The 22993-nt window shown below is 46.1% G+C and overlaps 3 protein-coding genes across 3 annotated transcripts in view; 1 reads left to right on the top strand and 2 right to left on the bottom strand.

Moving 5' to 3' along the window:
• The window catches only part of LOC137213021 (C-C motif chemokine 4), a 172483-nt gene extending 152482 nt beyond the window's left edge, over nucleotides 1-20001 (bottom strand). Inside the window, exons 1-4 of the mRNA XM_067717323.1 lie at nucleotides 13352-20001; nucleotides 12973-13103; nucleotides 12420-12551; nucleotides 3391-3471 (exon numbers count right to left, since the gene is read on the bottom strand). The gene's annotated coding sequence lies outside the window, so the exon portion shown is untranslated. The remainder of the gene's footprint in view (nucleotides 1-3390; nucleotides 3472-12419; nucleotides 12552-12972; nucleotides 13104-13351) is intronic.
• On the top strand, nucleotides 1602-14164 carry HEATR9 (HEAT repeat containing 9). Its single transcript, XM_067714211.1, has 15 exons — nucleotides 1602-1689; nucleotides 2824-2873; nucleotides 4465-4646; nucleotides 4910-5036; nucleotides 5263-5319; nucleotides 5514-5570; nucleotides 6258-6315; nucleotides 6704-6834; nucleotides 10498-10680; nucleotides 11072-11164; nucleotides 11253-11372; nucleotides 12436-12509; nucleotides 12985-13036; nucleotides 13478-13564; nucleotides 13790-14164. Exons 1-15 carry the CDS (start codon nucleotides 1602-1604, stop codon nucleotides 14162-14164), a joined length of 1734 nt encoding a protein of 577 aa, XP_067570312.1.
• Nucleotides 20002-21637: 1636 nt separating the features above from the next.
• The window catches only part of TAF15 (TATA-box binding protein associated factor 15), a 29181-nt gene continuing 27825 nt past the window's right edge, over nucleotides 21638-22993 (bottom strand). Inside the window, 1 exon segment of the mRNA XM_067717308.1 lies at nucleotides 21638-21968. Coding sequence (XP_067573409.1) covers nucleotides 21929-21968 — 40 coding nt within the window. The 3' untranslated portion in view covers nucleotides 21638-21928.

A 22993-nucleotide genomic window follows, 5' to 3' on the forward strand; every position in this document is an offset into this window, starting at 1 on the left:
ATGTGTGTGTGTATATACACACACACATATATTATACAGATGGTTGGTATGTACATTTTTTTCTGAAATGAAAGTTGCAGATGTGATATCACTTCCCCCCAACAGTTTTAGTGTGTATCTCCTCATAACAAGGACATTCTGCGTAGCCACAGAATGAGTAGCATTTAACACTGACACGATATTATTTTCTAACATAGAGTCCATGATCAAATCCCCACAATTGTCCCAATTATGTCCTCTAGAGCTATTTTTTAAAATCCAGGCTCCAATGACAGGCACATATTGAATTTAGCTGTTGGGTCTTTTTAGTGTCCTTTAACAGACTTTCTTTATCCTTAAGATATATTGATATTTTCTTCAGGAGTTCAGATGGGATTTTTGTAGAATATTTCCTAAGGTGGGTTTGCCTATTGTTTCCTCATACTTAGATTCAGGATGAACATTCTCGGCAGGAAAACCACATGGTGACGCTGTCTTTCTCAGTGCAGCACATCAGTTTATTGCAAGCGATGGTCCAGTCAGAGGACTTGGTGGCCTGTGTTTTCTCACTACAGCGAGCTGCCTGCTGTGTGCCAGGCACTATGCTAGGTGTCGAGGTTGCAGTGTAGCAATCACTGCAAGCAATGAAAGGAATTCTGTGTAGTACAAATGACATGAAACCTTCGACAGAAGCAGTGGCTCAGCAAGCACGAGGACTCTACGACAGTCAGCTGTTGGTGGCAATGGAAGCTGATGTACAGCTGATAGACTCTGGGATAAAATCTGTAAAGGGATGGCATTTCTACTTTTCAGTGTCAATATATGTGACTATCCACATTTGCATTTTTTTATTATTGCTGTTCTTATATATTTTAGTAATTCCAGAGTTTCCTTTATTTTTATTTTTTTTAGTTTTGGCAGTGCCTCACAGCATGTGGGCGGCATGTGGGATCTTAGCTCCCCAACCAGGGATTGAACCCAGGCCCCCTTCAGTGGAAGTGCTGAGTCTTAACCACTGGATCGCCAAGGAAATCCCCACATATTTTTTAAAACTCAGATTTTTTTTTTCTAAAATGAAATAAAATAAATGTGCTCAGTGATCAAAAGGAAAAAAAAGAGTTCCACCTCTTGCTGCCAAGGAGGGAGGCGTGTATATGAACAGGGCTTTCCCATTTTTTTTGCCATTTTCCTGATGACTAATCCTAAGGACAATCCCTGCTCCTAACATGGGCTACGTGAGCTTGAAGTTCACTAAACGCTTCGACTTTCCTTTTGAATTTATGCCTCACCACTGCCCCTCTACCTAGCCAGACAAGCATGGCTTTCCCACTTTTCAGATAAGGTAAGTGAAGCTCCCAGAGAGAGAGGGACTAGCTCAATCCACAGGCAAGTAGATGCCAAGTCTGGGACTCCAGAATGGAACCGGAGTGTTCTATTTACCTAGGCGATCTGGTTGCCCAGCACTTGGAGGCTTCCACCTCCAGAAGCCCAGACACCTCACTAGTCCCCCTTGTGCCACAGAGGACAGGTCTCCCTGAGCTGTGACCCTGCTCCCACAAGGGAGTAGTCCCTGTAGTCCCCTCCCCAACCCAGGTGCTCTCTGGTTCCCCCAGGAGAAGAGGATGGACTACGAAAAATCAGTCAACATCTCTGACATCAACAGGTCAATGTTCAAGTGCCCATGGCTGGAATATCCAGAAAGGACCAAAGGTGAGGCTGAAATGGACAGGAGTGGAGTCAGGGATAGGGACCTGAAAAGGAAAGCTCCCAGGCAGGGGTCTGGGTGATGTCAGCAGATCCGTGGGAAGAGGCAGGGCAGACCCTTGGATACTTTCAAGGCTCCCCACAGCCCTCAAGGTAAGTCTCCAGCGCCCTCTAAGATGGGATGTCTTTGTGTCTCCCCAGCTTCTGCCCCCTCATCTGCACCCCATGCTTACGACTCCAAGGTTTGCAGGTATTCCTCGTGCCCACTGCTCTTCCCCCTCATCTGTCTGGCTACCTCCTACTTGCTCTGAAGACTTGACTTGTGTATAATCTCCTCTGGGAAACCCTCCCTGCTCCTCCCAGCCAGGTTAGGGACCCCTCATCTGGACCACATGTGCCTTTATCCATCTTCACATTTGTTTCCCTCTGTTAATCACCAGTAAACAGTTCTGTCTCACCAGCTAGACCAGTGGTTCCCAAAGTATGTTCCCAGGACCAGCAGCATCAGTATCTTGTTAGAAAAGCAAATTCTCAGACCACACCCCAGACTTACTGAATCAACACTCTGGGGATGAATCTTCATCTGGGGATAGGGAAATCTGTGTTTTAACAAGCTCTCCAGTTCTTTCTAATGCACACTCAAGTTTGAGAACCACTGAATGAGACCAGTGGTTTTCACCATTAGCTGCACATTAGAATCCTCAGGGGAGCTTTCTAAAATGCCTGGGCCCCTTCCTCAGAGAATCTGATTCAGTTAGTCTGATGTAGGACTCAGGCATGTTAAAAATTCCCTCAAATAATTCTAATACCCAGCCAGGGTTGAGAACCACTCTGCTAGACCAGTGTTTCTCCAATTTCAACGTGCATAGGAATCCTGCTCAAATGAAGATCCTGACTCAGTAGGTCTGGGGTGGAGCCTGGGGCTCTGCATTTCTGAGAAGCTCCCAGGCTATGGCAATCTTACTGTTCCACAGACCAAGATACCAGGAAAGTATGAGTCCCTGAACAACAGGAATTATGCCTTATTTACCTCCCAGTGCCTGATACAGCGTTCATTAAATGCTAATGCTAAATAAATGAAAGACTGGAAGGATGACTCTTCAATCCACCCTTGTCATTGTCATCCCATTTGTACCATAGAACTCAGAAGAGCCACAGCTCCTGTTCTCCTGCCCTTGTCCTGCCACCAGGTAAGACCCCTAACTTCTGCCACCCTGGGAGCTTTGTTGAAGTAGGAGGGGCAGGAGGCTATCCTTTCCCATTAAGGCTAGTTCATAGAACCCTGACACTCACCCCTGGGGCTGCTACTAACTATGTGTGACCTTGGACAAGTCACTTTCCCTCCCTGAGCCTCAGGAGTATCCTCTGTCACAAGCCAACCCGTTCCCATCTCCCTTTATCAAGTTGCTATGAGACAATATCTGTAAGGCTTAGGCTATGCAGGCAGGGCTTAATAATGAGTCATTTTTATTAACACAGGGATCTTCCTCATTAGAGTTGCCAGATAAAATGGGATGCCTGATTAAATCTAAATTTCAGCTAAACAATGAATATTTTTTAGTATGAATATGTCCTAAATATTGCCTTCATTACCTGGAATCAAAATTCAACAGGACATCCCGTTTTTTATTTGCTTGGCTTTTACTAAATCTGACAACCCTACTCAGACTGAGTCAATGCCCCATTTTCTGAAGTCACGACAATCACCTGAGAACTCTTACGATGATCTTCTCAGTCACCACACTGGGAACCACTGGCTGAAGCCCCTCTTCCTTGTTGCTCAGAGATCTGTTGTAGAGACAGGAAGGCTTGAGAAGAGACAGGAATGAATCCTAGCCAAACCTTCCGAGAAAGCCCCTGACCCACCCAAAACCCCCCACTGCAACCAGAGCTACAGTTTCACAATTGTGTAAGAGATAGATTATTTGAAGAAATCCTGCTTTTCCAACCAAACTATTAAGTTCCGTGAGGGCAGGGCTGATAACTGTATCCCCAGCACCTAGTGCTTGGCACATGGTAAGTGCTCACTAAGTATCTGTTGAATGCCTGAATGAAGGAGCTGTAGCCTGAATTTCCCCCCCCCGCTTTACTTCACATCTCCCTCGCCCCCTGCCTTTTCATCTCCTTGCCCAAAGCTTTTTCAAAGTACTCTGAGATGCTCAACTAACCAAACTGTGTACAGTTGTCCCTCAGTATCAGCAGGGGATTGGTTCCAGGACTCCTGCGGATACCAAAATCCATGGATATTCAAGTCTCTTGTATAACGTGGTGTGGTATCTGCATGTAACCTACACACATCCTCCCTAGATTACTTATAATACCTATTACAATGTAAATGGTATGTAAAGAGTTGCTGGGTACGTGGCAAATTCAAGTTTTGTTTTTTGGAACTTCCTGGAATTTTTATTTTCCAAATACTTTTGATCTGTGGTTGGTTGAATCGGTGGATGTGGAACCTGCGGATACAGAGGGCCAACTGTACTCAGATCAATTTGCAGATCAGCAATGGCTTCACCATCTTTATGTCATTTGTTCTTCACAACCACCCTGGGAGGGGTACAGAACAAGGATTATTAGCTCCAATTTGCAGAGGAGAAGACTGAGATCTTGGTGGGGTGAAGTAACTTGCCCGAGTCACACAGTGGGTTAGGAGGTGGCTGTGACTTCAGCTCAGATGACAAGGCTGAAGGGCTGTTTCCCTCGTCTAGTCCCTTCTCACCCTGGCCCTTTTCCTGGCTGAGGAATGCCCCCTGTGACTGCTCTGCCACTCACACCCCCCAGATGCCAAAGGAAGAGTTTCCCCCAAGTCCGGAGTGCTGGAGGCAGCACCCAAGCAAGCCAAACTCCGTACCTTACTGCTACTCCAAGCAGCCTGAGATCTACACGCACTGGCACACCCTGTATAATCAGCAAAAGGAACGGGAGGCCCAGAAGATACTGTGGAAAATGAGAGATCACCCTAGGTGTGTTGGGCCCCTTCCTGTTCTCCACGCCCTCCACATCTTCTAGGAAAGGAAGGAAAGAGAAGAAAGGGTTGGAGTGGGGCTGGGCGTGGTGCAAGTCAGCCTCCAGATCCCAGAGGAGACCCTGGGGTAGAAGGAGGCTCATCTTTCTTCCTCTGGTCTCACCTCTGAGCTGGGCTGAGGACCAGAGGCAGAGAAGAGTTTGTGAAGTAAGGAGGGAGGGAACAAGAGGACCAGGGCTGCCTGTGCAATTTCTCACACAGGTACCTCACAGAGGGTACCCTCATCCCAAAACTCCATCTCCCAATGAGCAAGCTGATTATAAAACCTCAGATGGAATCCAAGCCCTCAGACCCTACTGGGGACCCGCTGAAGTGGCAAAGATTAAAGGTCAGGGACCACGGCTCGGGGGAGAATGGGGAGACTCTCTTTCTGTGGGTGCCCTTACCTGGGGCTCACACCATCCTTCTGCCCTCTGTCCCTGCCTGCTGTCTGCAAGATGGAGGGAGAGGAGGAAAGGGGATTGGATTGGATGAGCTCCTTCCAGTTTGAAAGTATAGTTGTAGCACTCTATTTATCCCTTTCTTCCCTTCCACTGGCTCCCTTTGATGGGCAGGAACTCACAGAAAGCCTGAAATCTCCCAGAGAGGATGAGCAGCTCTATGCAGCACAGGTGAGAAGTGGCAAGGGTGGAGGGGCACGGTTACAGGTAGGAGTTGGCTGAGCTGAGGAGTAGAAAGATGCTTGAGGTGGAGGGCAAGGGTAGAGTGATGTTCCAAGAATAAACTCCAGCTGTGTCCAGAGGATGGAAATTCCCGGTGGTGGTGTCCAAGGTCTCTTCCCTTTCCTCTAACCCTGTTCCTGCAGGCTCTGGGGTGCCTGGGCGTCAGAGACAAGTTTATCACGGAAGCACTATGGCAGGTGGTGAGTCTGGGGCTGCACAGAGATCAGGAGAGGAGGAAACAGAGCCTGAGGTGTGTAGAGCATTGGCACATGGGCACTGACAAGGCTCGCCAGGCTCAAGGACTATGGGTCAGATGCAGGGAGGAGAGAGCTGCCTTGTGTGGCATGTCCCCATCTCATGCCCTTGGCTTCTTTAAAGGGCAGCCTGATCTAAAAGGATGGGGAAGGGGGAATCTGAAGATCCCCTTTGTCTAACAGGCAAGATGAGCAACTAAAAAGCTAGGAGAAAACTGGGACTGAATTCATTCTCTCCCTTAACTGAGTCAATGCCTGTGCCTATATGCCAATTTATAATGGGGGGTTCTGTGTTCTTACACAGAATCTCATTTAAATCTTCCAATATTAGGAATAGGTAGTAGTAGCTGCATTTTTCTAACGAGAAAATGAAAGCTCTGAGAGGCCAAGTGACTGGCCCAAGGCCATGTGGCTACCAGATACCAGAAAGGGATGTGAACTAAAGTCTTACTCCCAAGTTGTGTTCCTTCCATCGTACCATCCTGCCTGTACCCTGTGTTTGAGCATAAACAGGTCACTCTCTAGGCCTCGGTTTCCTCATTTGTAAAATGAAAAGTTAAGCTGAGATGATCCTGAAAGCTCTGACATTCCACCACCTTATGGCATGTTCCCACCCACCGCCTCTTAAATCAGGCCCAAACTGGCCCAGAGAAAGTGAAGTATGAGGCCTGTCAAACCCTGGCCATCCTGGGTGAGTATGTCCTCTCCCTGGGTGGGGAGAAGGGGGGAGGTGAGGAAGGAAGCAGTGCAGCCACACTGCCCTTTGGGGAAGGACAGAAGGGAGTGGACTGTACACTCACTGCAACCTAGCCATTGGCAGGGTCTGGGAATTGTCTGATGTACTGTTGGGCAGAGAGAGGAAGGTGGGGTGAAAAGCAAGAAGAGATTGGAGGGAGGGAGAGAACGGGCTCTGGGAACGGCCGTCATGCTCAGCCACCTGCTCTAGTGTCTTGAGGGGACGGGCAACCCTGTGACCTAGTACTTGGAGCTTCTGTCTTGAAGGCACAGGGGTCAAATGGATTCTGGCAGAGAGGAGCAGCCCTGAGGCTCTGCCCTGACCTGAGGTCCTCCCCGTCCAGGTTGCCTGAATAAGCATGTGATCCAAGCTCTCATCAAGCAGCTGAAGGGGCAAAATGAGGGGCAAAGGATGGATACTCTGACAGCGCTACGGGTGGCTCTGAACTCCTGGGCTGCTGTCCCCAAAGACCAGGTGATTGGGAGGAGAGTCAGTCACTGGGGCGAGGTAAGACAAGGTAATTGATAGTGTTGGCAGGGGGTTAAGCCAGGGAGAAGGTAACGTAGCTCCTAGCTTTGATGGTGGAGGACGTTGTCCTTGTGGAGTCCCCTGTGGAACAGGTTCCCTGGACAGAGCATTGGCATAGCCACTTAACTGGTCATACAACCTCTGAAAAGCCAGCTTTCAGAGGTGTCATTTGTCCATCTCTAAAATGGATAGAGTAGTTATCTTATAGCATTGTTGAGAAGATTAAATGAGATAATATATGTAAAGCACCTAGTTCAATGCCTGTACTCTTTAAGTGATAATTCATCATCATTATTATCATCCTTAAAATAACCTATTAAAGGAAAACCTCTGCCAAAAGGGTACAGGGACCAAGAGAGTCTGCTGACACTACTCAAGACTTTTCCCCCTTAGGGTCCTCTTACTTTGACCCCATTGCTGCTCCACGTGAAACAGAATTCATCACTCATCCATTTACTCAACAAACATATATTAAACAGCTGTCGTGTGTGAGACACCATCCTAAGCCCTTGGGATATGTCAGCAAACCAAACAGGCAGAGATCCCGGCTTTCGTGGAGCTTACATTCTAGTGGGGGGGGACATGCAATAACCAAGAAATTTAACTATATAGTATGTTAGAGGTGACAAGTGCAATGGAAAAATTACGTAGCAAGGTGAGAGTGATCAGGAATGCTGAGTGGAGATGGGATGAGTTGCACTTTTAAACAGGGAGGACAAGGAAGGCCTCATTTGGAAGTTGTCATCTGAGCACAGACAAGAAGGCGAGGGGTAAGCCTTGCAGATATCTGAGAGAAGGCATCCCGGCAGAAGGACAAATCCAGGCAAAGGCCCCGAGGCAGGAGCACACTTGGCATGGTCAAGGAACAGCAAGGAGGCCATGTGAAGGAAGTGGAGTGGGAACAGAGAAACCAGGAGGAAATGAAGCTGGGTCAAAGATGTTAAAGGAGACTAGACCATATGTGGGCTTCTGGATGACTTTTAAGTACTTGAGCTTTTACTCTGAGTGGAATAGGTATTTGAGCAAAGCAGTAACATAATCTAACTTATGTTTCAAAAGGTTCACTCTTACTGCTATGCTGAAAAAAGATGGGCAGGGATGGGAGGCAAAAGTGGGAGCAGAGAGACCCGTTAGGGGCTGCTGAAGCAATCCTGGTAAGACACGATGGTGGCTTGGACCACGGTGGTTGCAGTGTGGTTGGTAAGAAGTTATTCAATTCTGGATACATTTTTAAAGCAAAACTCTGACAGGTTAAATGTGAGTTATAAAAGACAGTGAGGGGCACTTCCCTGGTGGCGCAGTGGTTGAGAATCCGCCTGCCAATGCAGGGGACACGGGTTCAAGCCCTGGTCCGGGAAGATCCCACGTGCCGTGGAGCAACTAAGTCCGTGCACCACAACTACTGAGCCTGCACTCTACAGCCTGCGAGCCACAACTACTGAAGGCTGCGTGCCACAGCTACTGAAGCCCATGCACCTAGAGCCCATGCTCCACAACAAGAGAAGCCACGACAATAAGAAGCCTGCACACCACAACGAAGAGTAGCCCCTGCTCACCTCAACTAGAGAAAGTCCGCGTGCAGCAACAATGACCCAACACAGCCAAAAATTTTAAAAATTAAAATTAAAAAAAGACAGTGAGGAAACAAGGATGAGGTCAAGGTTTTTGGCCTCGAAACTGAAAGGATGGAGTTGTTACCAACTAACATGGAGAAAGCTGCAGGTGGAACAGGCTTGGACGTACTATAATATCAAAAGCCCAATTTTGGACAAGTTATGTTTCAGATGTCTACCGGACCTCCAAGGGAGACAGCAAGTAAACAGTTAGATATACAGCTAGAGGAAGAAATCTATGAGTTGTCAGCATATAAGGAGCATTTAATGTCATTCACCTAGATGAGATCACTAAGAACCAAGAGTCAAGCCTTGGGGCACCCCAATGTTAAGCGGTCAGAGACAAGAGGAAGAATCAGTAAATACTGAGAAGTGGCCAATAGGTAGGAAGACAGACAAGAGTGCAGCATTCTGAAAATCAAGTGAAGAACATATATCAAGGAAAGGAGATAAATCAACCATATCAAATAATACAAGGACTGAGAATCGATCCAATGGATTTAACAATGTGGGAATCATTGATTTTCTTAACAAGAACCATTGTGGGGACTTCTCTGGTGGTCCAGTGGCTAAGACTCCACACTCCCAATGCAGGGGGCCCGGGTTCAATCCCTCGTCAGGGAACTAGATCCCACATGCTGTAACTCAAGATCCCGCGTGCTGCAACTGAAGATCCTGCATGCTGCAACTGAAGATTCCACATGCCACAACTAAAGATCCCACATGCCGCAACTAAGATCCCACAAACCGCAACTAAAAAGATTCCACATGCCACAGTGAAGATCCCGCATGCCACAACTAAGACCCGGTGCAGCCAAATAAATAAATAAATATTTTTTAAAAAGAACCATTCTGGTGGGAAGGTGGGAGTGAAGGCCTGAATAGGGTGGGTTTAAGAGAGGATGGGAGGAAAGAAGTTAGAGTTGGCAAGCATGGACAACTTTCCAAGTTTTGCTGAAAAGAGTTGTAGTCAGCAGCAGGGGTAAATACCAGAAAAAGGAAAAATAACAGCATGCTTCAATGCTGAGGTGTAATGACCCAGTCATTAGGAAAATCATCATTTTGAAGAGGGTGGGAAGAATTGTGCAGCAATGTTCTTGAGCAGATGAGAAGGGATGAGCTTGAACACATGAGTAGAGAGACTGACTTTAGATAGATGGTCATGGTCCATTGTAACACGTGGAAAGGAAGAACATATGGGTGCAGGTGTTGAAAGTTGGATAGAAGTGGTGGTAAGTGTCTCTGGAACTTCTTTTCTAGTTGCTTTTATTTGCTCAGTAAAGTAGGAAGCAAGGTCATCAACTTAAGAGAATAGAGGAAGAAGTATTAGAGATTCCAGAGGGAAGAGAATGAATTAGAACGGTGGGAAAGAGAATTGCCCAGGGAAAAGCAGTCTAATCACTAGGCAGCATTAAGGATCTACACAAGGTCTGTGTTCATACATTTCAAGTGAGATTAGTCATCATAACTTTGTTTCCCGCCAGGAAGTGCAGGCACAGCGTTGGTGGAGAGCTGAGTACAATGAAGCAAGAGGGGGTAAAGGAGTTGAGTGAGCAGGACCGTGGAACTGAAGCTGGGTAAAGAGGGAAGAAAGTGAGGAGCAGTGACAAGGTGATCAGTGAATCGTTAGGCTTTGTGGAGTCCAACAGTTGTTGACATCAGAGGAGAACCAGAAAGATGGGGGGGAGGGGTCATAGAGAAGTTGCAGTAATGGGTAATGATAAAGTCTCTCTGTGGAATTAGGAATTAAGACGGCAGAAGTGTTAGAGAGTAACATTGATCCATCCACAAGAAAAGTCATAGAGAAATGAAAGGATGCGGCATAGGGGCAAGTAGATGACAGCAAAAATAAGGGAAGTGGGTAAAATAATCTCATGACGTGAGATTCACCTTAAGGAGGAGGGAGGATGGTCTGGAAGCAGTAATGAATTGCCTTCCTGACAAAGCCTGGCCGAAGACATAGTCCCACCACCCGTGTCCCTCATCTCCCTCTCAGAGGACTCAGATCGAGGATGGAGAGAAGCTGGTGCCTGTGCTGCAGATGCTGATAAAGAAGTCAGGGAACAAGGCAGCAGTGGAGGCGGCCCTGTGCTTGGGGTTCCTGAGGCCCTGTAGCAGCACAGCCCGAGAGTACCTGCTGCAGTGCCTGCACCAAGGGCCGAAGACCCAGCAGATGCAGGTGTGAGGGGCAGGAGGACGAGCTCCCTGGGGAGCACTGGGGAACCGCTGCTGACTGGTGGGGTCTGGACCCTGTCATCCTCATCCCAGAGAAAAGAAGCTCCCGCAAGGAGCACCACAGGGTCTCTGTGTGTTTTGTCAGTATGTATACATATGAGTACAGGGTTGCATGGACGCTAAATGTACACATGTCCGTGTACATTCGATGTGTATGGGTGTTCATGCACGTATGTACATGTGTGTGCACATGAACTTACGCTCTCACTCACGAGGCCAAGAGGGAGGAGAAAGGACCCCACCTATTCCCTACAAGTTCTAGCCCTCGAGCCTGTTTGGCCATCCAGATGCCTCTTGGCCTGGTATACCCCAGCCCGCCCTGCCCACCTCCACAGGCACTCAGTATGCTGGTCAAGATAATGGGTGTGCACTCAGCCACGGTCATCAGGACCATCCTAGACCAGCTGTGCTATTCCAGTGTCCTTGAGGTAAGCTCTAGGGCTGCCTAGTACCCTGCCTTCTCCAGGACTAGGACAGGGAGTCTATCCTTCATGCCTTCCCCACCCCTGCCCTCAGCACCGTTTTGAAGCCAGCCAGATGCTCAAGACCATTGGGCTGGAACAGATCCAGGCACAGGGCCTGGAAGGACTCACGTTTGACCTGCTCAGGAGGAAGACGTATAATGAACCCTTCTTCGTAAGTGAGACCAAAACTCCCAAGTCCAGGCAGCTCATACCTGTCTCTCTACCTTTCTCTAAAGACCCCCCTGGCTTGGTTCTCACCACGCTGCCCCCCAAAGCATCACATTCACCCTAATGCAGCCCCTGTTTTCAAGCCACCTTGCCTTCATGCGGGCCGTTCTCTCAGCTTAAAATGCCCTGAGTCACCTCTCCCTCCTCCGCAAGGTGGAAAACTGCCGCATGCTTTCAGTCCCACTGGTAAGTAACTCATTTCTCCTTCTGCCTATTAAAATACGATTGTCCCTTTCAAGCCAGTCCAAACAACACCTCCTATGGGAAGCTTTCCCAGACCACCAACAACAGAATCACCCTGCCTTCCTCTGTGCTCCCTTGCTTTTATCTTTGTTATATATTGCTACAAAACCAGCCACAGAACTGCTGAAGACATTTTTCTAAACTGTGAATCAGATTGCGGCTCACCTCTGCATAGAACTTCTCAAATGCCCCCCAAGCCCTCAGAAGGGCTTACACTGCCCTTCACCACCCAAGTCCTGCCTACCTCTCTAGCCCCACTACACTCCCGCTCAGAGCCACACACCAGCTGTGCCTAGGAACACCCCGTCCTGATTTATACCTATGGTCCCAGTGTAATTACTCAGAGTGCTCCACTCTGAAGAGTCCATTTGGTCACCTAGCTAAACTGAACTGTTTTCTGCTCCCTAACCTCTCTGTGCTCTCTCTTGCCTCCAGGCTTCTGTACATGCTCTCTCTGTTGCCCGGGAAATCTGCCCCCAGCCCTCTACCTGGTTAACTCATGTTCCATGTTCAGGTTTCAGCTGAGGCATCACTTCCTCCAGGAAGTCTTCCTGGTACCCAGACTGAGCTAGGAGACCCTCCTATTGCCCCTACACTTAGTTCAGGAGTGTGACTGACTGTTCCACTTGTCTGCTTTCCCCACCAGAGCATGAGCTCCTCGAGGCAAGGATCATATATGTAGCACAAAGTAAACATTCAATAAGGTTTGAGAAGCACTTAAGGGTACACCCCTGAATCCTTGTCTCACCTTAATCCCTCTTCAGGCTATGAGGCAGGCTGTTGCTGAAACTGTGGAAGAGCTCAAGATGAAGCCCACAATGATGAACTTGGTGGAGGCGTGAGTGGCTTGGGCTGGGAACTGCCAGGGCCAAATCCTAGGCTGTGAGAAGGGGACAGAGGGTCAGAGAGAGCTGAGAACCTACGGCCCATTCTCAGCTCGCACTTGCCTGTGCCCCTGGCCAAGTCACTCTTTGACCTCTGGGCTTTTCTTCATCTGTAAAAAGGGGCTGATAATACCTACCACTCAGGGTTGCTATAAAGCTCCGATTAAGATGAGGACATGAAAGGGACTTGTAAAAGGTAATGTTCTGGACAGATGTGAGTCCTGATCATCATTTAGTGCCCCCTGGAAAATTGTAGTACCTACCTTTCCCCTCCCAGCCCCTTTCCTCACCCAAGAAATAAGAAGGGGAAGTTAATAAAATTAACATCACACATCAGCTTTATGCCTGACTCACTCTGGACTGTAAGAAGCAGCCAGCCTTCCTGCCCTCCCCTTAACTGGACCACAACACACTCACTCCCTTCTCCAGGCAACTGATGAGCTCAAATGCCACTGCACGCCAGGAAGCAGTCATCTCTTTGGTAAGGCCAGCTCTGCTACTCTGACCAGATGTTTTGATGGCAGGGGGAGCAGGCAGTCCAGCAGTTACTGAAGGGAAGAAAGGGCTGTAAAGTTTGGGGAGGTTGTTTGCTTGCTTTTTTATTTTAGAATTCCAGCCCTATCAGGAGTTCAGGAAAAGATTTTCTTCAGGATTGGAGGTGGGTGGGATAAGGGACAGGAGAAGGGTGTGAGGGGCATTGCTTAGATATTACATGTAGAAACTATCTTGACTCTTCTGGTGAAAAAATTGTACTGGAACCCAATGAAGTGGCCCCAAAAGGCAAGGAAAGTGCTACCTCTGCTGCGAAGCCATATCTCCTCTCCAGGCACAGGGTCATTACAAGGGCACTAGAATGGAAGAGTGTAGACAGGGCATCTTCCTGGGGCCGGCTATTTAGGCGCCCTCATCCTGCCTCTGCCAGGGTGTCCTGGGGATCCGCAGCCCACAAGTCTTCCACCTGGTCCTAGACATGCTGGATGTGGAAAAGAGCCCGTCTGTGAAAAAGAGCGTAAGGCATCCCCGCCCACCTCTTCTCAACCCTTCCTCCAAGCCTCTCCCACCTATCCTCACGCCACGTGCTCTTTGTCAGAGGGGAGGAGAGGGGAATACGCCCGTAGACACTGTCCCCTTGACCTCATTCCCTGGGACCAGAAGGGCCTGTAGACAGAGCTCCCCCTCCCCTCCCAGCACTGGCCTGAAGTGAGCCAGCCACAGGGCCTTTGTTTCAATGCAGCTACAAGAAACATTAATTCTTTTGGCCTCGACTGATCCCTGGATCCAAAACAAGCTGAAGAACAAGGTTCTCTTTATACATGAAGTGCCTAAGACCAGCATGAACGTAGAGTTCACGAGGTTCCGGAAAGAGCCTGAGAAACCAGAAGAGTTAAATATCCAAGACGTTCAACTTGCACAGCTGAACCCCTTGTTTCTTACAAAGTCCAGTGCCATGTCAGACCAACAGAAGAAGTTAAATGCCCAGAAAGGGTCTGGTACCTCTGCCTTTCCATCCTGTTTCTCTAAACCACAAAAACACAAGTCACAGGCCACAGGGTCCTGGACACGAGGGATCAGGAAACAGCTCCAGATCCTTGCTGAGACCTCCAATTAGGTCAGTTCTTTTGGCTGAGTTCCCACTCTCTCTTTAAGGATGCTTCTCAGGCTCCCCTGAGAAAATAATCTATACTTATCTTCCAAGAATAAATGAGCATCACTCCACCTACCACTACTGTTCCCTTCCTCATGGGCTGCACTGAAACATAGGTCACCGCACTCCTGGCTGGTCACTCCCCTACTCAGCCACATGTCCTTTCCACGAGACAAGGCTGCTCTGGACAGCCAGCCTGCCTTCCTAAATCAAGTCCTTGTCTATGCCCAGAATTTGATGACAAAGCTAAAGCTGAGCCTCTGCCCAGAGGTGGCTGCTGAGGGGAAAATGGGAGAATATCCTGGAAAGCTTGGCTATTGGATCATTTCCTCTTACTAACTTGCCCCCCCCTTTCCTATCAGTGGTCAAGAGATAAATTAGGCTTAATCAAGACGAACCATCCTCTCTTCTGTCTCTTATCTTACACCTGCTTTCTACCTACCTCAGGGTCATTCCCTTTGACAGACTATTTACTCTCTAAGACTGCCTTAGATTCTCCCTTATTTTTACTGAAGGCTTCAGTTTCCCTTTGCCAATAGGACCAATCACACCAATCCCAAAAAGCTACATCCTCCATCAGAAAGGAAAAGCCCAGACTTCAGAGTCAGACAAATCTGAAATCAAATCCTAGGGTCCATTACTCACTTTATCTTTGACTTTGGACAAGTTATTGAACCTTTCTGTTTCCTCACCTACGATATGAACAGATCAATGCATACTACTTCTGAGGGCTCCTATGAAGATTAAACAATAATATAAAGCCTAATGGTGCCTGGCATTCCATAGTAGGCACTCAAATGTGGACTTCTTTTCTCTCCTTTCCTCTCTTCAGTGTTGCCATGTGAGCCCGTGACCACCAGAGATTTAAAAAGTCCTTTTACTTCCTCAGTCTTACTGAGGGGTCTAATGAGAGGTCACGTTCTTCCCATCGAGTAGGAAAGCCCAAAGTGACATAAATGTTCTCTTTTACTTCCCCACATTCCAGGTCCTAGAGTAGTCCAGTTATTCTGAATCCAGCATGGTATGTCAATGAGATTTATCTGCCCACCTGCCCTACCACTTCCAAATTCATGTTTTGCTTCACAGAGTTGTAAGTAAAAACCAAAAGAGTAGTTTCACTATTCTGGGGTATAAGCAACACTGCCTCTAATAGTGTGGCACAAAGACCAAAGATGGAAAAATGATTATTTTCTTTTGCCCACTCTGTAGGTTTGCACCGGTGAGCAACCTAACCCAAATTTCCCTGGGCCTTGATAGCCTGTGGATACAAACAAGGCCTTATTAACTACATAATTCAGGCTCTCAACTCCTGCAAAGTCCTGCCCACAGATTTCCAACCCCTCCTCTTCCATACTTATGGGTCTCTCCAGGGGATGTCTCATTACTCAGCCAGATACCAGTCTCTGCTCAGTAGGACCTCAATAATAATTTCACCAGTCCTCACCAGAAGATTTAAGGCAGCACCAAGGGGACTTCCCTGGTGGTCCAGTGGACGTGGGTTCAATCCCTAGTCGGGAAACTAAGATCCCACATGCCACAGGGCAAATAAGCCTGAGTGCCACAACTACTGAGCTCACACGCCTCAACAAGAGAGCCCACGTGCCGCAAACTGCAGAGCCCACACGCTCTGGAGCCCGCGCACCACAACTAGAGAAGAGAAAACCCGCACGCCACAACTAGAGAGAAGCCCGCACACAACTAGGGAAGCATGCATGCAGCAACAAAAGATCCCACATGCCTCAACGAAGATCCCACATGCCACAACTAAGACCCGATGCAGCCAAAAAAAAAAAAAAAAAAGATAAAGAAAATAAATACAATAAATATTAAAAAAAAAAAGACAGCACGGAGCATAAAGGTCTGCATAGAGCACCGACCGTCTGGTATGCCACCAAGGTACCAGAGCCTTCCCAGTACCAGAGCTACCTATATCCAATATTCTTAGAAACACACTTAATCCAAGCTGTGGCCAACTTCTCTCAGAGGCCTGAAATGCCCACTCTTCTCAGCCATCAGGATATGTTGGGATGGATTTTTGGACACCATCCAAAATGTAAGTCCCCCTCTTACCTCTCCTCCCTTTCTAATGGGATCTCTGGATACTCCCACTGATGGCAAAAAAAAACTCTCTACCCTCTTCCTCTATACCCTCTACCTCTACACCTCTTCCTCAAACATTCTCCCCCATCTCTGTGCTATAACTGAAACCTTGCTCTTGAACTGGCTTCTTCCTGAAATGTCAGGTGTTGCTCATCCTCCTACATTCCTTCCAATGTCACAATGTCCTGTCATTGTTTCTCCAAGGGTCTTGGCTCTCAAACGAGCTATCCCACCCTCTGGCCCACTTCCCTATTTTCTCTCATTCATTGCCTGAATCTTAGTCTTGCTATCACCATCCCTATGGACAACCATCCAACACCTCAGTTCCTCAGTCCCTCAGCTCAACTACAAAGGCTTTTCCCTCTCTTTCACTTCAGCTACCTACTTCCATGGCCACACTTAGCCCTAGTCATCCCCAGGAATTTCTCCATCTACAAAATCGTGAACATCTACTTTCTGACCCAAACCTTCTATCTCTCCAGCTCTTTTTATCCCCACTACCAGGCCTCTGAATCTCATCAATAACACTAAGGTCTTGACTTCCCTACATTCTCCCTGTTAGCCCCCTCTTACTTTTTAAATTTCTACTCAGCTGGGACTCCATCCATCAACCACTATTCTCACTATTCTTATACTTCCACTATCATCTCTCTCTCTGACTAGTAAAATCCCCAACCCTGAATCAAATTGCCTCTGATCCTATAACCAGGTTGCTGATTATAGTGGAGAAAACTCACACATCCATAGACTGGTTCCCTCAAAATACTTGCTTCCTATCTTAACTGAGTTCTTATTGCTGTCTGGCAATTTTATGGGTTCCTAGTTACAATTTCAAGCCTTCTCTGCTCTCTTCACATTTCCTACAGGCTCTTCAAACTTTCTATCTTATTACTCCCCAACTCTCAGTAGGCCATTATAATTTCTCTTTGGGGGAAAAAAATTAAAAACATCAGATGAAATTACCTCAACTTCTTGCCACCTGTTGTAAGAATCCTTGTATACAGTAGTTGATAGCACAGGCTCTAAGGCCAGATACTCTGGTTAGTATCCTAGCTCTGTAACTTACTAGCGATGTGATCTTGGGTAAGTTGCTTAACCTTTCAGGGTCTCTGTTCCTCAGTGTCCCTTCTAAAAGCCCCTTTCCAGTAGCAATCAAAATCATTTACACTATTCACCTCTTCTCTGATTTTACATTCAAAAGGAATATTTTTCCCTATACCTCCTTGCCTCACAGCATTGTTATGAGAATTAAATGAGTTAACACATATGGATTGCTTATAATTGCCTGGCATACAGTAAGCTCCCAATAAATGTCAGTCATCTGTTACTACGATTATCAGCATCTGCACTAACCTTAGCTCCATTACAGTGCAAGAGGCACTCTCCTCTTCCGAGGCAAAATCCTCCACCAGTGTCTTGGGTGCCATTCCTTCAAGGAATTTGAATATCAATTTTCCTCATTTCCTTTCAAATAGTGTATAAACATGATCAATTCCCATCCATCTTAAAAATAACCTCCCACAAACCCATAACCCTTTCTAGATGCCTCCTCTCCTTAGCTCACCTCACCTCTAATCATCCTTCATAATCAAGATTCTTAAATAGTTGTCCACACTACCTGTCTCCATTTCTCTAATTTCTATTATTTATTACCCTACTTCAGTTTGGGTTCAGAATTCAATTCTCTACCAAAACTGCTTTTGCTAAGGCAGTAGTTCTCAAAAGGGACAATTCTGCCCCCTCCAAGGGACACTTGGCAATGTCGGGAGACATTTTTGGTTCTCACAATTGGGGGCTGCTACTGGTGTCTTGCGGTAGAGGGCAGGGATGTGGCTAAATATCCTATACATAGCACAGGGCAGCCCTCCACAACAAATAATTATCCAACCCAAAATGTGAGTAGCACCAAGGTTGAGAAATCTCATGCAAAGATAATTTATAACCTCCGTATTGCTACATACAATGAATGCTTTCTATCCTTTATGTGACTTGGCCAACTCGAGCACTTGACCCCATTAGTTTCTCCCTCCTTGTAGTCCACTCTTCCCTTGGGTTCCACTGACACCTCACTGGTATTCCCAGTCTGTTTCAGTATCCTCTTCTATTATTATTTTTTTTATTTTTGGCTGCACCAAGTGGTTTGTGGGATCTTAGTTCCCCAACCAGGGAGGAACCCAGGCCCTCAGCTGTGAAAGCAAGGAGTCCTAACCACTGGATCACCAGGGAATTTCCTATTATCTCTTAAATATTGGTACTTCTCAGGGTTTTGTCCTAGGCTCTTTTCTCTCTAGACTCCAAAACCATTAGAATCAATTGGGGCTTTTGTTTTTTAAATGTCCCAGGCCTCACAGATTCCATTGTTCTGGAGTGGAGCCCAGACATCTTCTGCATTTTAAAAAAGTTGCTAGCTAATTCTAGTATCCAGCTAAGATGGAAAACCACTACACTAGTCTCATTTTAATCATATCCACTCTCATCACTTTAATTACCATTTATATACTAATGGCTCAAATCTATAATAATAGAGTCTTTCATTTAGTCAATATTCATTGAGTACCTACCTAGGTACTGGGGTAGAACAGTGAACATCAGAAGAGGTTCCCTACTCTCCTGGAACTTACATTCTAATGGAGGAGAGAAATTAACCACAAAAAGATCGTTTCATATAGTGATAAGTACTGTGAGGACATCATTAAGAGATGATGTGTGTGTGACTGGAAGAAGTATTTTAGATACGAAGGTCAGCAAACACCTGGGAGGGAGGCTGGGATTTGACCCAACATTGTTATGAAAAGGAGTCAACCATGTGAATATGAGGAAAGAGAATCCTGCACAAAGCACACGCAAAGATACTAAAACAGAAGCACGTTTTGTACCATCAAGATTAGGACCAATGTGGTTAAGGTAAGGCTAGTATGGAAAAATATTCTCCTATGAGGTTGTGGAGACAAAGGCCAGATCATACAGGGCTTGGTAAGCCAAGGTAAGGAATTTATAGCCAACATACAATGGGAGGTCACTGAAAGGGTTTTAAAGAGGCATGACATATAGGTTGATTTACATCATTACCATATTGTTTAGCTGCTGTGTGAAGAATAGATTTTAGAGGGGCAAGATTGTGGGGGACCTATTAATGGGCTATTGCAGTTATCCAGAAAAGTGATGACTGTAGCTTGTACCAGGATTAGAACTAAGAATATAAAGATGGTTTCAGGATATATTTTGGAGGTAGAATTAAAAGGACCTGCAAGTATGGGATGAGTGAAAGAGAAATCAAATGTAAGTTCTAAGTTTTTTATCTGATCTGATTTGGGTAGATTAAGACTGAGATGAGGAAGACCAGGAAGAAAGAAACTGATTTGGAGATCAGAAGTTCTGTTCAGTCCCAGCGGAGTCACCAAAAAAAAAAAAGTTATGTTAAATACATCCTAGTGGAAAAGTCAAGTAGGCAGCTGGATATAATGCAGAGTTAAGGGAAGAAGACAGACTGGAGACATAAATTTGGTGTAGTCATCACCATATAAAACCCAGGATAAAAGTGAGTATAGGGGCTTTCCTGGTGGCGCAGTGGTTAAGAAGAATCCGCCTGCCGATACAGGGGACACAGGTTCGAGCCCTGGTCCAGAAAGATCCCACATGCCGCGGAGCAACGAAGCCCGTGCGCCACAACTACTGAAGCCCATGCAGCACAACTACTGAAGCCTGCGTGAGCCTGTGCTCTGCAACAAGAGAAGCCACCGCAATGAGAAGCCCATGCACTACAACGAAGCTTAGCCCCCACTCACCGCCACTAGAGAAAGCCCGCACGCAGCAACGAAGACCCAACGCAGCCAAAAATAAATAAATAAATTTTTTTTTAACAAGTGCGTATAAATAGAAGAAAGGGGATCAGAACAAACTGAGAAACTTCTAACACGTAAAGGGCAAGTAAAGCTAGCAAAGGAGACAGAAGTCAGTAAGGAACATCAGTGGCACGTAATGTTCAGTGCTGCTGTTCTCTGGGCTGCAGATTTGCACACCCAGCTGCTGACTGAATGTCCCTACTTGGAAGGGACATTCACAAGTGCCCCAAATTCTACTTACCCACAACTGAATTAATTTCCCTCATCTTACTCCCAAACCTGTTTCCTTTTCCAGTGTTTCCTATTTCAATGAACAGCACATCTACCCAACTGCCCAGGCCAGAAAACTCTTTTCTCCCCACTACTTCTGACATCCAGCCAAATCCCATCAAATATACCCCTTCACTTCTCAAATCTATTATCTCCTCCTCATCCAGTCACTATCTGAGCTCAGACCTGTATCATCTCTCACCTGGTATACCATTCTGTCTCCAGTCCAGCCTCTCTACTAGGCAGCCATAATTATCTTTCAGTTGATGCCACTCAGGTCAGGCCATTCCCCTGCTTAAAATCTTTTAATGACTCCCCATGTGGAGGCAGGGGGAAAATGAAATGCAAGGACCTTATCGTAGAGCTGGCTTACCTCTCCAGTCTTATCTTTTGCATGCCCATTCTTAAACTTCTTCCTCCAATCACAGTGCACTACATACAATTCTCAAGGGCACAGCCTGTTCCTCACTCTTTTAACTCCTGATTTATTAATATTTGTTCATGTCAGTTTTCTGCTGGGAACACCAATTCCTCACCCCAGCCTCTTTACTTAGCCAATTCCTACTCTTCCCTCAAGGCTCACCAAGCTTTCCCAATCCCCCATGACTGGATTAAGTATCCTTCCAACCAGCCCTCAAAGCACCTTGTATTATTCTTACCAGAGCACTTATCAGACTATATACTCTCTGTTTGCTTGATGAGTAATATATCCAGCATCTGATGCAGTGCCTTACCCTTGGTAAGGGTAGGAAAAATAGTTTTTTAAAGAATATCAAATAACATATTATGTATATTGGTATCTTAACCCTGGTTTGTCAAACCCTTACTCTTCCTTCCTAGCCCTTGGACCCCCATATTCCCAGCGTCTAGAACACTGCCCTAAATAAATGGTTCTCAGCTGTAAACCTGGTTTTTATCAAAACCACCTGGTGATCTAAAGATAAATTAAGATTCCCAGCTCTACCTCCCCACATCCCACCAATTTCTGATCCAGTAGACCTGGGGTGAGGCCTAGGAATCTGGAAGTTTGACAACCTCCTCTGGTGGTTCTGACATGCAGTCATGCTTGGAAACTACTATTCTAAATGGAGTAGGAACTCAATAAATATGGTTGGAAGTAACATTTTAATTTCATGAAGTAGAATTCATTTCCTAATTCTTTAGAGTTCGAATCTGCTGTGACTGCATCCTGAGTGTGACAGAACAATACACTAATGTACAAAAGTCCACAAAACAAACATCCTTTATTGCAGTATTACAAAACACTTTCCATTTTGGCAATATTTTACAACGCACTTAGCTTCAAGGGTTGGGAAGGATAAGGCTGGAAGCTAAAGGGGGATATTTCGATGGACATTTCTAAAAGGAAAACTGTCCCAGCCCTCCCACCCAAATAAAAATCCAAATGTCACTTAATTTCACTACGCAAGAAGAGGCCACGAGGAAAGCAGCAGGCAAAACTCTGGCAATTTCACTATGGATCATGTCAGAGACAAAGGAACATTCAAAACAGTCATCAGTATGGTCGGTTGCGCTGCTCATTTCTGTAGTCGTTTCTAGGAATGAAAAATAAAGAGCCAGACTAAATTCTAATTTTCTACCAGGGGAAAGCATCAGACACTTCTTCAGGGTGCTGGTGACTGGCATCAGCTTGACAATTTCTATAAGAATGACACCATGCCTAATATATTTCTCTGCTCCTAGAAGGTGCTTACGAAATGTCTAATTTATCAGCTTTAAGACATACAAAGTTCCTAGAAGCCCTGCTATCACTAACTCTCTTAAAAATTTTTCCATCTAGAATAAGGACTCTAAACCACTGTGGTGTTTCAGGTCAGAGACTGCCATTCCAGAACTCTAAAAAGAAGAGTAGTATAGTGGAATAAGCAAGCAAACACTTTCATGTAAGAATTCTGGACCTGCCACTTACTATGCGATCTTGGAAAAGTTACTCAACATTTCTAACTCTGTAAAATGGCAAGTACATCTACCTCTGGGGTTGACAGAAGGACTAGAACTAAAGTATACAAAGACACTTTCACAGGATTTGCCACACAGTAAGAAGTGTTTAATAGATGATGATTACTAATAGCTAACAATTATACAGTGATTACCATGGCCCCACAGCATGGCATGGTTACCATGGCAACCGTTGTAACATAATCTAATGCAACTCCACGAAGGAGATATCATTAGCCCCATTTTACAGATGAGAATACTGACGCTCCAAAGGGTTAAGTAACTTGCTTATCAAGCAGCTAATAAGTGGTGGAGCCAGGATTTGAAAGAAGACAGTCTGTCTCCAAACTCTGTGCTCTTAACTACATGCTTTACTAATTCTTGCTACCCTATATTGTCTCTGGCACAGTAACTGAAGTTATTTTACATCACTGGTTATTCAACTTTTTTTGCCTCTACAGCTTTCACGTGCATAGCACACTCCCATCAGTACCACCAGTGATTTTCATCTGGAAAAGGTGTAACAGAATCTCCAGAGAAACAACTGCAAGGTAGCACATGTGATTTGCTAAAAAAAAAAGCACACTCCTATAAAAGCACACTCCTATAAAAGGTGTGCTCT

This window comes from Pseudorca crassidens, chromosome 19 (genome assembly GCF_039906515.1).
Source record: "Pseudorca crassidens isolate mPseCra1 chromosome 19, mPseCra1.hap1, whole genome shotgun sequence".
In the NCBI taxonomy this organism is placed as follows: Eukaryota; Metazoa; Chordata; class Mammalia; order Artiodactyla; family Delphinidae; genus Pseudorca; species Pseudorca crassidens.